This window comes from Alosa sapidissima, chromosome 20, assembly GCF_018492685.1.
Source record: "Alosa sapidissima isolate fAloSap1 chromosome 20, fAloSap1.pri, whole genome shotgun sequence".
Classification (NCBI taxonomy): Eukaryota; Metazoa; Chordata; class Actinopteri; order Clupeiformes; family Clupeidae; genus Alosa; species Alosa sapidissima.
In genome coordinates this window covers 29,933,830-29,946,329 of record NC_055976.1, presented here as the reverse complement: position 1 = coordinate 29,946,329, position 12,500 = coordinate 29,933,830, and the positions used below count along the sequence as shown (strand labels likewise).

General features: G+C 46.5%; 1 protein-coding gene across 4 annotated transcripts in view; it reads left to right on the top strand.

Annotated features, from left to right (window-relative positions):
* The window catches only part of kcnc1a (potassium voltage-gated channel, Shaw-related subfamily, member 1a), a 65,910-nt gene that overhangs the window by 25,628 nt on the left and 27,782 nt on the right, over positions 1-12,500 (top strand). For all 4 annotated transcript variants that reach the window (XM_042075590.1, XM_042075591.1, XM_042075589.1 and 1 more), the window contains exon 2: positions 9,833-10,811. In XM_042075590.1, the coding sequence (XP_041931524.1) occupies positions 9,833-10,811 (979 nt within the window). The remainder of the gene's footprint in view (positions 1-9,832; positions 10,812-12,500) is intronic.

The following is a 12,500-nucleotide window of genomic DNA, read 5'->3' as shown; positions in this document are numbered from 1 at the left end:
GTACAAACTGTTATTTGAACTAACTACGTTATGAATTGCATCCATACATCAGCAGCCTTTTAACTGCGTTAGTGTTACAATTGCATGGGAACGAACGTCTTAAAGTGACAGGCACTCAATTAGACCTATACACTACTGAACTTTATTGAATGCTACCTCTGACTAAGAATGCATTACTTTGCACTTGTATAGTCTTTTATTTTGGAATTTTAAGAGCAATAAACATATATTGCAATGTTAAGGAATTCATGTTTTTTTCATTCAGATATATAAATCAACATGTATAAATTGCTATTAGTTGATTAATGAGGAGATAATCGATAATCGAATCGAAATCGAATCGGACTGAAAAAATGAATCGTTAGATTAATCGGTGCATCGAAAAAATAATCGCTAGATTAATCGTTTAAAAAATAATCGTTTATCCCAGCCCTAATGTGTGTGTATGTGTCTGTGTGTGTGTGTGTGTGTGTGTCTGTGTGTGTGTCTATGTGTGTGTGTGTCTCTGTGTGTGTGTGTGTGTGTGTGTGTGTGTGTGTGTGTGTGTGTGTATGTGTGTCTATGTGTGTGTGTGTGTGATCACTCTTTCTTTCTCTGTCAATTTTGGCTCAACTCTTTGCACTACTGAGCCTTTTGATAGATCCAGTGTCGCTTGAGTAACTTGCTTTCTGTTGTAAATGCTGCCGTATCCCTGACCAGTTCCAGAGAGCTGAGTCAGAATGAACAGAATCTCCCGTTATCATTGGGGTCACTCTCCATCGTGAAGCCCCGTCAGTACCATCAGTAATTTAAGGCCTTCTTTTTTTTATATATATATATATATTTGGGGGCTTTTTATGCCTTTAATCAGATAGGACAGTGAAGAACGACAGGAAGTGAGTGGGAGAGAGAGTGGATGTGGGATCCGGAAAGGACCACGGGGCGGGAATCAAACCCAGTGGTGGGGTCAAATTTAACCCCTTTTGTTTTGTTTTGAGTTTGTGCACCCTCTGCAGGTTTGGAGTGCCTTCCTCCCTTGAGGATACTCCGCCCCAAAAACACAAGTACCTGGGCAGAGCCAGGCCAGGTGTGGCCGATAGGGCAGAGCCAGGCCAGCTGTGGCCGATTGGGCAGAGCCAGGCCAGCTGTGGCCGATTGGGCAGAGCCAGGCCAGGTGTGGCCGATTGGGCAGAGCCAGGCCAGCTGTGGCTGATTGGGCAGAGCCAGGTGTGGCTGATTGGGCAGAGCCAGGCCAGGTGTGGCCGATTGGGCAGAGCCAGGCCAGCTGTGGCTGATTGGGCAGAGCCAGGTGTGGCCGATTGGGCAGAGCCAGGCCAGCTGTGGCTGATTGGGCAGAGCCAGGTGTGGCTGATTGGGCAGAGCCAGGCCAGCTGTGGCTGATTGGAGGCAACAGCTTGTTTACGTCCGCCTCCTGCCTTCATGAGCTTGAGCTGCTTGTTTTATTTTGATTTACCAGTTATGTTGTAAAATAAATACTCAACTCATTGAGTTCAAATGGCACATAACATTGTGGACAATCACTTCCTTTGGATGGCAAGGACGGTCAGTCAGAAATAACTACAGTCAGTCACATGGATGGATAAATTGGTAAAAGACCAGTACACCCAGGTCGCCAGCGTACGGTGCAGGTGCGCCACAGCTGGGACCTAAGGCCTTCTTTTTTATATAATTGTTTTTATTTACTTTTCAGAGATTACATTGGAGTCTCAATATGATCAAACAGATAGATTAGATCTTCACCCTCATTTATGGCCTTCTCAGTGGATCAGCGTGGAGTCTGATAAAAGCTTGGCTTTTTCAGCACAGGGAACATAAAAGGCTTGTGGAATGGATAGAATACATGGCTGTAATTTCCTGAGAGTGTTTACGGTAATCTGGTTAGAATCACTCCACAGCAGTGGTTTCTACCATTACCAGCTGGTCACATGACTGGCCTCTGCTTCCTGGAACAACTAAATGGCAGGGAAGCAAGAGGTTGTGGACGCGTTTAGTGTGTGTGTGTGTGTGTGTGTGTGTGTGTGTGTGTGTGTGTGTGTGTGTTACGTTAAGTGATACTCAGCTGGCACTGAATCTCTCCTCAGCCCATTTATTGATGCGATGGCCCACCCTGTTGTTGCTGCAGGCCACATGCAGAGAGCCGCCAGAAGAGCACCACACACCCCGTGATGTGTTGAGATGGACCACACACCCTGTGATGTGTTGAGATGGACTAGTAGAACGTGCTGTCCAGAAATGCAAAATGGCAAATAGCATTATAAATGGCAAATGTTTTGTTTATTTTGAATTAAATGTTTCATATGCTGATGAATGCAGGTGTTGAACTGCTTCTCAGACTGTGTATCATTTAGAGGCCCTCTTGTCCAGACAGCACAGTGTGTGTGTGTGTGTGTGTGTGTGTGTGTGTGTGTGTGTATTGTAACTTTAGTCCAACATGCTGGCTAACACAGTAGCACACCTGATGCTTGTCACAGCAGATTCATCCCAACAAGAGAGTGTGTGTGTATCAGTGCATGCGAGTGTGCATTCTTGTTTGTTTGTGTGTGTGTGTGTGTGTGTGTGTTAGTGTGTATGTGTGTGTGTGACTCATTCTCTTCTAGGTTTAGCTGGTAGAGTAGTAATGTAGTGTTGCATGGGATGGACCCCCACACACACACATCCTGAGGGCTTGAGTAAGGGGCCCTCTCTATGGTTCTCCCTCCTAGTCCACTGCAGCTCTTTAATATTCTAGTGGTGTTAAGTGAGCTTACACAACTCCACGTGCACACACACACACACACACACACACACACACACACACACACGGCAAGGGCTGCAGGCTATGTGCTGCTGACAAGGCTAATTTACAAACAGCAGCAGCTCATATCTACAGTATGTGTTAAAACCACCCACCCCACATCAGCACACTCCATAGGGAGAACACACACTTCTCTGGCCATGAGTGTGTGTGTGTGTGTGTGTGTGGCTGTGTGTGTGTGTGTGTGTGTGTGTGTGTGTGTGTGTGTCTGTGTGTCTGTCAAACTCCACAGGGGTAGTGAACACTTCCCAGGCATGTGTGCAGGTGTGTGTGTGTGTGTGTGGGCGCCCATGTGTTTGTTCCAGCTGTGTATTGAATTAAAACAACTCTCAGCATCATCAAACTCCACAGTGAAAGTGCACACTTCCTCAGCCATGAGTGTCCATGATTGTCCATGATCGTCCATGCGTGTCCATGGTTGTCCATGCGTGTCCATGATTGTCCATGATTGTCCATGATCGTCCATGATTGTCCATGCGTGTCCATGATCGTCCATGCGTGTCCATGATTGTCCATGATTGTCCATGCGTGTCCATGATCGTCCATGCGTGTCCATGATTGTCCATGATTGTCCATGATTGTCCATGATCATCCATGATTGTCCATGCGTGTCCATGATCGTCCATGCGTGTCCATACGTGTCCATGATTGTCCATGATCGTCCATGATTGTCCATGCGTGTCCATGATCATCCATGCGTGTCCATGATTGTCCATGATTGTCCATGATTGACCATGCGTGTCCAGGATCGTCCATGCGTGTCCATGATTGTCCATGTGTGTCCATGATTGTCCATTCGTGTCCATGATTGTCCATAATTGTCCATGATTGTCCATGCGTGTCCATGCGTGTCCATGATTGTCCATGATTGTCCATGTGTGTCCATGATTGTCCATGCGTGTCCATGATTGTCCATGCGTGTTCATGCATGTCCACTGTGTGTCCACTGTGTCTTCAGTCTGCTGAGAGCCCTGTGGTGGTTATGGAGTCACTTGCTAGGGATCTTGTTGTTCACACACATGCTTTTGAACCAAGCAGATGTGCAGCACAACTCCCATGGAGATCAGGTGGAATACGGCACATTTTGTAGGGCATGAATGTGATTGTGCCTCACCTGTGATTGCTGACATGCAGTATATATTTATATTTTTATGTACAGTATGTGTTTATGTTTATGGTTATTAGCAGATGTTTTTAGTCAATCATCTATGAACCATATGAGCAGTGGGGTTTTAGTTGAATCAGCTGTGTGTTCAATCTCAGCACCATTAAGACCCTGAGCTGAGGTCCGTAGACTGCGCCCTGTGATTGGTTTTACACGTTTTTGCACGTAACTGAAGCGTTCCGTTGAGCGTCTACTGCAACAATTAACTTCCACTACAATAAATGGAACTGGCTACACCCGACGTGATAGTGGCATGTACGTAATGTGTTCTAGGAACCTTTGTATTGTCTATACGGTGTGAATTGAATTTTTCCATAGGGAAGAAATAAAACGCTAGAAAAACTGTTGCATTCTTCCTGATTCTATATGATATGATGTCCAGTTGTCATCAGTATTCCTGGATGAATCTGAGTCTAATCTGAATCTAATCTGATTCATGTCCCCCCCCCCCTTGTCTCATCCTACCAATCTGCTCAACCTTCCAATCTGCTCAACCTTCCTCATAAACCTCCTGCTCTACTACTCCATTTCCTCCCATCCTCTCTTATTTCTTCTCTCCCTCTCCCTCTCTCTCTCTCTCTCTCTCTCTCTCCCTCTCTCTCTCTCCCTCTCTCTCTCTCTCTCTCTCTCTCTCTCTCTCTCTCTCTCTCAATCTCTCCCTCTCTCCCTCCCTCTCAAATTCAAATTCAAATATGCTTTATTGGCACGACAAACCATATGATGCATTGCCAAAGCGTTCACAGGAATAATAATAATTAAAGAAAATACAAATACAAAATGATATAAACATGTACAAACATTGTTACACTTCGTCACACACGCACACACACACACACACACACACACACACACACACACACATACACACACACACACACACACACACACACACACACACACACACACACAGCACATCACAACCATGCAAGACCATTGTCTGTACACGTGCATAGGAAAACCAAGACAGGACAAAACAAAACAAAACAAACAGGAGACATGGTGTAACAGACTGGGGCTGGGGAGCAGTGTTGTGTTAAAGGGTGGAGGTAGTGGGGTGATTATCTTAAGTAATGCCTTCTCTCAGGTTATGGAGTGAGGACACATAACTGGCTGCCAGTATGCATGTGCTGGTGTCCTCACCCAAAACTACAGCAAGTTTTTTCTGTTCCTCCAGTTTTGTGAAGTTGGGAATGATGTTGTTCAAAATGGTGAAATATTTGTCTCTTTGGGACCGATATTTGTCACAGTGTAGCAGAAAGTGCACCTCTGACTCCACCTCCCCTGTCATACAGTGACCACATGTCCTTTGCTCTTTGGGCAGCCATGACTTCTTGTGCCTGCCTTTCTCTATGGCTAGACTGTGGTCACTCAGCCTGTACTTGGTGAGGATCTGTCTCTGCTTCGTATCTCTGACAGTGTGGAGATACTCTGCCAATTGATAGTCTTTTCGTATGCCAATGTAACATTCTAGTTTGTGTTGTAATTTTGTTTCTTTCTTCCAGTGTTCCAAATAAGAATTCTTGTTGTTCTTGTTAATTTGGTTGATTCTGATTGGTGGTTGGGAAGCAGTGCTGGTCTGGACAATTTGTGGGTTAGGGGTTATTGGGTTAGTTAAATCTGAGACCAACTGACATAGGGGACTGGGCTTAAGGCTGAGCTCTTGGGATTTAAGTGCTTTAAAATGTAGTGAATTTTGAGGGCTTAATTTTAGATGAATCCAGAATTTTAGTGATCGTTTTTGGATATGAATCAATAGTGGAAATCGGCCTAATTCTGCCCTGCTAGCATTTGTGGGTACTTTTCTTTGGATATGTAACAAATTTCTACAGAATTCAGCATGCAGGGCTTCTATTGGGTGTTTGTCCCATCTAGAGTAGTCGTGCTTACTGAGTGGACCCCATATTTCACTTCCATAAAGTGCAATTGGCAAAATGACTGTGTCAAATATTTTGGACCAGATTTTAATTGGTATATCTATTTGATGAAAATTTATTTTTATTGCATAAAATGCTCGTCGTGCTTTTTCTTTTAGTGCATTCACTGCAAGACCAAAGTTTCCAGAGCCGTTAATTTTTAAGCCAAGGTAGTTATAAGAAGTAACATTCTCTAGGGCGGTGTTACCTAAAGTAAAGAGGTGTCTGGTTCCCTGAGGTCTGGGATGCTTCTGGAAGATCATAACTTTAGATTTATCCAAATTGACTGTCAGGGCCCAGTTCTGACAGTACTGCTCTAGCAGGTCCAGGTGCTGCTGTAGGCCCTGTTCAGTGGCCGACAGCAGCACCAGGTCATCCGCAAAGAGCAGGGATTTGACTTCCGTGTCCAACAGGGTGAGCCCAGGTGTTGCAGATTGTTCCAATAACACCGCTAACTCATTTATATAGATATTGAACAAGGTTGGACTCAAGCTGCAACCCTGTCTCACTCCACGCCCTTGAGTGAAGTAGTCAGTTCTTTTGTTGCCAATTTTTACGCCACACTTATTGCCCAAATAAATTGATTTGATGATGTTATACATTTTACCCCCTATACCACTTTGTAGGATTTTGAAATACAATCCTTCATGCCAGATTGAATCGAAAGCTTTTTTAAAATCAATAAAACACGCAAATATTTTCCCCTTACTTTTTTGGTGAACATTTTGGTTTATCAGGGTATGGAGGGTGTAAATATGATCTGTAGTGCGGCAATTTGGCAATTTTTACCTACTGTAAGACATTGTGTTCAATAAGGAAGGCCTGTAAACGGGCGTTGAGGATTGAGCAGAATACCTTCCCCAGGTTACTGCTCACACAGATGCCTCGGTAGTTATTAGGGTCAGATTTGTCTCCACTCTTATGTATTGGGGATATCCCCTGTTCCAGATATCAGGGAAGCAACCAGCTTGAAAAACAAGATTAAATAACTTGAGGAGAGCCATTTGTAGAATGGGTGGGCTGAATTTCAACATTTCTGTCCGGATACTATCAGGACCACAAGCTTTTTCAGGCTTGAGCTTTTTAAGATTTTTTATGAGTTAATCACTTGAGATGCTGTGATCAAGTGGATTTTGGTGAACACAAATGGCCTCTTCAAGCTTTTGAAGGTTTAATTTGATATGTTTTTGTTCTTTAGTGATGTCATCTGGCATAGGTTTGTACAGGTTTTGGTAAAATGTTTTCCAGGTGTCTGGATTTTGAATTGCCAATTCTTTTGGTGGGGATTTGTTTAAATGATTCCAACTCTCCCAGAAAGTGTTGGTTTGGAGAGAGCCCTCGATTTCTTGTAGCGTTTTGTTGTAGTATTGTTGTTTTTTCTTTTTAATTGTTAATTTGTAATCTTTTAGGGCTTCAGAATAATTTTGTCTCAGACAGGTATTTTTTTGGTCATGGTGTTTTTTGTTTGATAATTGCCTGAGATTTTTCCGTTTCTCTATACATTCATGGTCAAACCATTTTTCTTTTGATGGCTTTCTTTTCTTACAGTTTTTCAGCAGGTTTGCCATTTTGGCGGCTCCTCCTGGGTTGCACTCCTTTCCTGTGCTCTTAGAGGTGGGCGGGGTGGTGCAGCAGCTGGGGAGTTTTTACCTCTCCGTGGGTTTCTGGTGGGTCCATGGGTCTGGCGAGCTGGGATTCTGCCGGGCTGCAGTGTTCTTCTGTCTCTGAGGGTGTGGTGAGGCTGCTCGGGGAATCTCTGCTCATGAGCTGAGGTTGGGTCTCTACAGAGGGTGGTGTCCTTTAAAACTTTTACAAAATACCTGACTCCTTCCTGATTCAGGTGCACATGGTCTGAAAGGTGTCTATATGTCAGGTTGGGATAGTGAGCCACTTTGATGTTGAGGGAAGAGCAGTAGTCAGCTATCTCTTGGTTAATGTGATGGATTGTTGTCCAGGGGAAATCTGTGCGTGGCGGAAGAGTAGAAAGGATGATGTTGGCCTCAGGGAAAGCTTTTCGTGCCGACTCTACGACCCTCTTCAGCAGCTCTAGCACTCCCATTCCTTTTGAGTGGAGGGCGTTGGTGCCGGTGTGGATCAGTGAGTTGTCCGGAGCTTCCATATCGAATTGCTCAATGTGTTGCAGTGCTGTTGCGGTGGTAGGGCACCATAGTTTAGCAGTCCTGTGGGTTGGGAACATCCGCTTTTGATGCAGGTGTTTTCCATTGGAGTCCATGAGCATGACTGTTTTTTGTGGGGAAGTCTTTGTAGTTTGTGGGGTGGGCAGCAGGTTGTTACTCTTAGCTGGTTGTGGTGTTTTAGTGGGTGCTGCGGCATTCCTCTTGGGGGGATTTGATGTCAGCTGTGATGTAGAGGGCATGGTGGTGTTTCTCTCAGCAGGTTGGTGTGGAGGTGGTGCGTGCTGTGGATGGAGTTGAATAGGGGGGTTTCCACTGGTTTTGGTGCTCTCTTGATGCGGCTGTTCTGTTGTTGACCCTTTTTCTGTTGATGTCATATGTGAAAGCTGTTCTTGTATGTGTTTAATTTCTTTTTCTTTTTCTGTCAAGTCTTCTCTTGTTTCAAAAAGCTTAGATTCTAGTGCCTGATTCCTCTTGTGAAGTTCACTGATACTGCTTTTCAGGTGGTCGATGGTAACTTTAGTTTCCTCTCTGTATTGTCTGAACTGTCTCTCTAGTCTCTCAATGCCGTCCCTCTCAGAAAGGTTCTGTTCCCTGATCTCTGTCATTTCGGACTCTAATAGGGACATGCAGTCCTCAATGCGCTGCACAGATATAGGGGTCCTTGGGGTCCGTGGAGTGTGCACGGCTGGATTTGAGTGAGGGGATGGTGGAACAGGGGCCGGTGCTTTAGTGCTCCTCTCTGTTGTTTGTGGGGGAAGACCGTTTTTTTATTTTTCTGCTAAGTTTTTTCATCTCTCAAAGTCCTGTTCAAATCTGTTTAGGCTGGACTCAGGTCCTTGGATCATGACTGTCCCACTGTGATAGAGGTTGATATTAAACTTGGGCGTGGTGTCTAAGTAGAGCTGTCTCATTACTTTATTCCCTGACATTTTTAAGTCTTTGTAGGTCTTTCTTAGGGCTGAGTGCCAGGCTTCCGGGTTTTCTGTATAGAAGAGGAGATCTGATTTCACTCTCTTGTTGTTCAAATGTGTAAAGTCTGCCCTGAGTGTCTCTGGACATTGTTTTAGTAGCTGTGCTCTGAGCTTTTTCTTTTGCGTCTCAGTTGTTACATTTGTGGGGTAGCTCATTTGCATATCCAGGTTCCGCTGGCATTCATTGGTTACTCCATTTGCATATCAACTGCCGTTGGTGTCACTGAACATTCTAAAGCTGTTATGGCTGCTTCCATGGCTAGTTTATCCTTTATTATTATTATTCCAAGGTCACTGGTCAGTGTCTATGTTTTAAAACAAGTCCTACCTTGATTTGGTATATTTTTGGTGTTTTGTTAGTCCAGGAGTATCCAGGATCCACAGGGCCTTCAGGTGGTTTTGGCAGTTCAGTTTCTTTGCTGGTTTTTCTGTTGTCTCCTTGGTTTTCCCTTTTCTCTTACAGTATGCTCCAGGTAGCTGCTAGTGCTGGGCTAGAAAAGTTAGCATGACAGTTTTCCTCAGCAAATAAAAGTAAAAAATAAGGCAGGTCCTCCTCTTTTACTCCCTGTAGTATATCCCAGTTGTTTCCTGAAGTGTTCACACACGTGTGGATGTCTTTGGTGTCATTGTTGATCACTCCAAATGAATGAAACGATTTGATTTATTAAGAGCTCATATTTTTTGACTTCACTCTAACTGCTCTCACTCTCTCTCTCTCTGTCCCTCTCTCTCTTCCTCTCCTTCTCTCTCTCCTTCTCTCTCTCTCTCTCCCTCTCTCTCCCTCTCTCCCTCCCTCTCCCTCTCTCTCTCTCCCTCTCTCTCTCTCTCTCTCTCTCTCTCCTGTGCTGCAGTGGATAGCCTTCGCCTCCCTCTTCTTCATCCTGGTGTCCATCACCACCTTCTGCCTGGAGACGCACGAGGCCTTCAACCCCATCTACAACCGCTCCGAGATCGACCCCGTGGACAACAGCACGCGGTACTACCTGGAGACCGAGACCGTGGCCTACCTCACCTACATCGAGGGCGTGTGCGTGCTCTGGTTCACCTTCGAGTTCCTCGTCCGCGCCGTCTTCTGTCCAGACAAACTCAAGTTCTTCCGGAACACGCTCAACATCATCGACTTCGTGGCCATCCTGCCCTTCTACCTGGAGGTGGGCCTGAGTGGACTGTCCTCGAAGGCGGCCAAGGACGTGCTGGGCTTCCTGCGCGTGGTACGCTTCGTGCGGATCCTGCGTATCTTCAAGCTGACCCGTCACTTCGTGGGGCTGCGTGTGCTGGGCCACACGCTCCGCGCCAGCACCAACGAGTTCCTCCTGCTCATCATCTTCCTCGCGCTGGGCGTGCTCATCTTCGCCACCATGATCTACTACGCCGAGCGCATCGGCGCCAAGCCCAACGACCCGCGCGCCAACGAGCACACGCACTTCAGGAACATCCCCATCGGCTTCTGGTGGGCGGTGGTCACCATGACCACGCTGGGCTACGGCGACATGTACCCGCAGACGTGGTCGGGCATGCTGGTGGGCGCCCTGTGCGCCCTGGCGGGCGTGCTGACCATCGCCATGCCCGTGCCCGTCATCGTCAACAACTTTGGCATGTACTACTCGCTGGCCATGGCCAAGCAGAAGCTGCCCAAGAAGAAGAACAAGCACATCAAGCGGGCGCCACAGCCCGGCTCGCCCGACTACTGCAAGTCGGCGCTCAACTCGCCGCGCCACAGCACGCAGAGCGACACCTGCCCGCTGGCCGCTCCTCAGGACGAGCGCGTGTCCGCCACTGCCACTGTGCCCACCGCGGCCACTGCCCCTGCCCCCGACACCATCCGTGCAGGTAGGACTATCCTCAGAGGCACGTCCATCTGAGCTGACACAGCCCACTGCTCCAACGGAATGAAGGAATGATGGAATGATGGAATGCTCCCTCTTTTTTTCCTGTTTTGTATCATCTAAACAACAAAAAAGCAATAAAACAAACCATCAAAACCTCCCCTTTAAACCTCTCTTCCAAACCTCTCCTTCAAACATCTCCAAACATCTCCTCCAAACATCTCCACACCTCTCCTATAAATGTCTCCAACCCTCTCCTACAAACATCTCTAATTTCTCCTCAATCCTCTCCTTCCCCTCCATACTCCTTCTTCTTCTCCTACTCCTTCCCATGGTGGCTTCCCCTCTGTGGCTGACCAGCGCCCCCTGTGTTATCTTTGCTGAGCCTGCTCTGACCTGTCCAGTTGCCTGCCCTGATTGCACTCTATTACTGTAACCAATTGCTGCTCAGCATGACGGCGCCACTTCCTGCACACCTTACCAATCGCCATCAACATCACTCACATTCGTACCAGTCAGCTGGCGGGTTGATAATAACACCTTCCTCCTACTCACCAGGTGTCACGACAGCAGTCTCCTCCTCCTCCTCAGTCAGTACTCAGCATTCCCACTAGATCCCATTTCATTTCATTAACACAAAGACCAGGGTGTTCTCAGGCTTCTGGACCATTAACACACACACACACACACACACACACACACACACACACACACACACACACACACACACACACACACACACACACACACTGGTTTATACTGACACAAATCACATCTGTAAAGTTGGTGATTGCTCAGGTTGCATGACGCCAAAGGGAAGCCAGTGGCACATTCATCCAAAACAAAGAAAGGAGAGAGCAGTGGCCCCACCCGGTCTCTGGGGTACTAAACATGCAGCTTGACCACAACACCAAAGAGCGAGGGTCGTTGGTAGGGCAGTCAGAGCGCCTACTCAACCATGGAGACGGCACTCCGTCACACACACACTCATCTCTCTCCAGACTGGAGGGACCACTAACCCGTCATTCACCCTCCATGTATGTTCATGGTAAACTTCCCTCTGAGACCATTTGCAAGAGTATACAAACTCTTGCAGCAAACTCAAAACAAATGAGAATCTGTTTGCAAGTGTTCACAAACTTTTGCCAAGGCTTGCAAATGTAGCACCCACCTCAGGTCAGTAGCCCAGTCTGGGCAAATGTAGCACCCACCTCAGGTCAGTAGCCCAGTCTGGGCACTTGGATCACAGCTAGCCAGCTAGTCCTCGCTGCTCTTGGCACACTGCTAATCGGACTGGTCAGCTTTTCCTGTACATTGGCCTGTATAGAGACAGGCAGCCATTTTGTTTTCACTTTAGGCTTGTTCAGAGAGGGCTGAATTTGAGGTAGACGATGTACATGCCAATGGCCTGAGTAGCCTTTTTTCTGGTTTCACTCATTTACTGTTTTGTTGGGATATAAGAAGCCAGCAAAGTTAAATACTAGCCAGAAACTGATAGCAATTGATTTTGGGGAGTTCAGACAGCATCCTCTAGTGTGAGATGTCTTAGACTGTGTCATCAACTTCAGCTTCTCAAAGGCTTTTGTTCTCTTTGAGGGGAATCAGGGTTAGTCTTGTCTGAGGATTCAGGGATAAGTGCTTGTGCATTTGTATGTGTGTGTGTGTGTGCGTGTGTGTGTGTGTGTACTGCCTG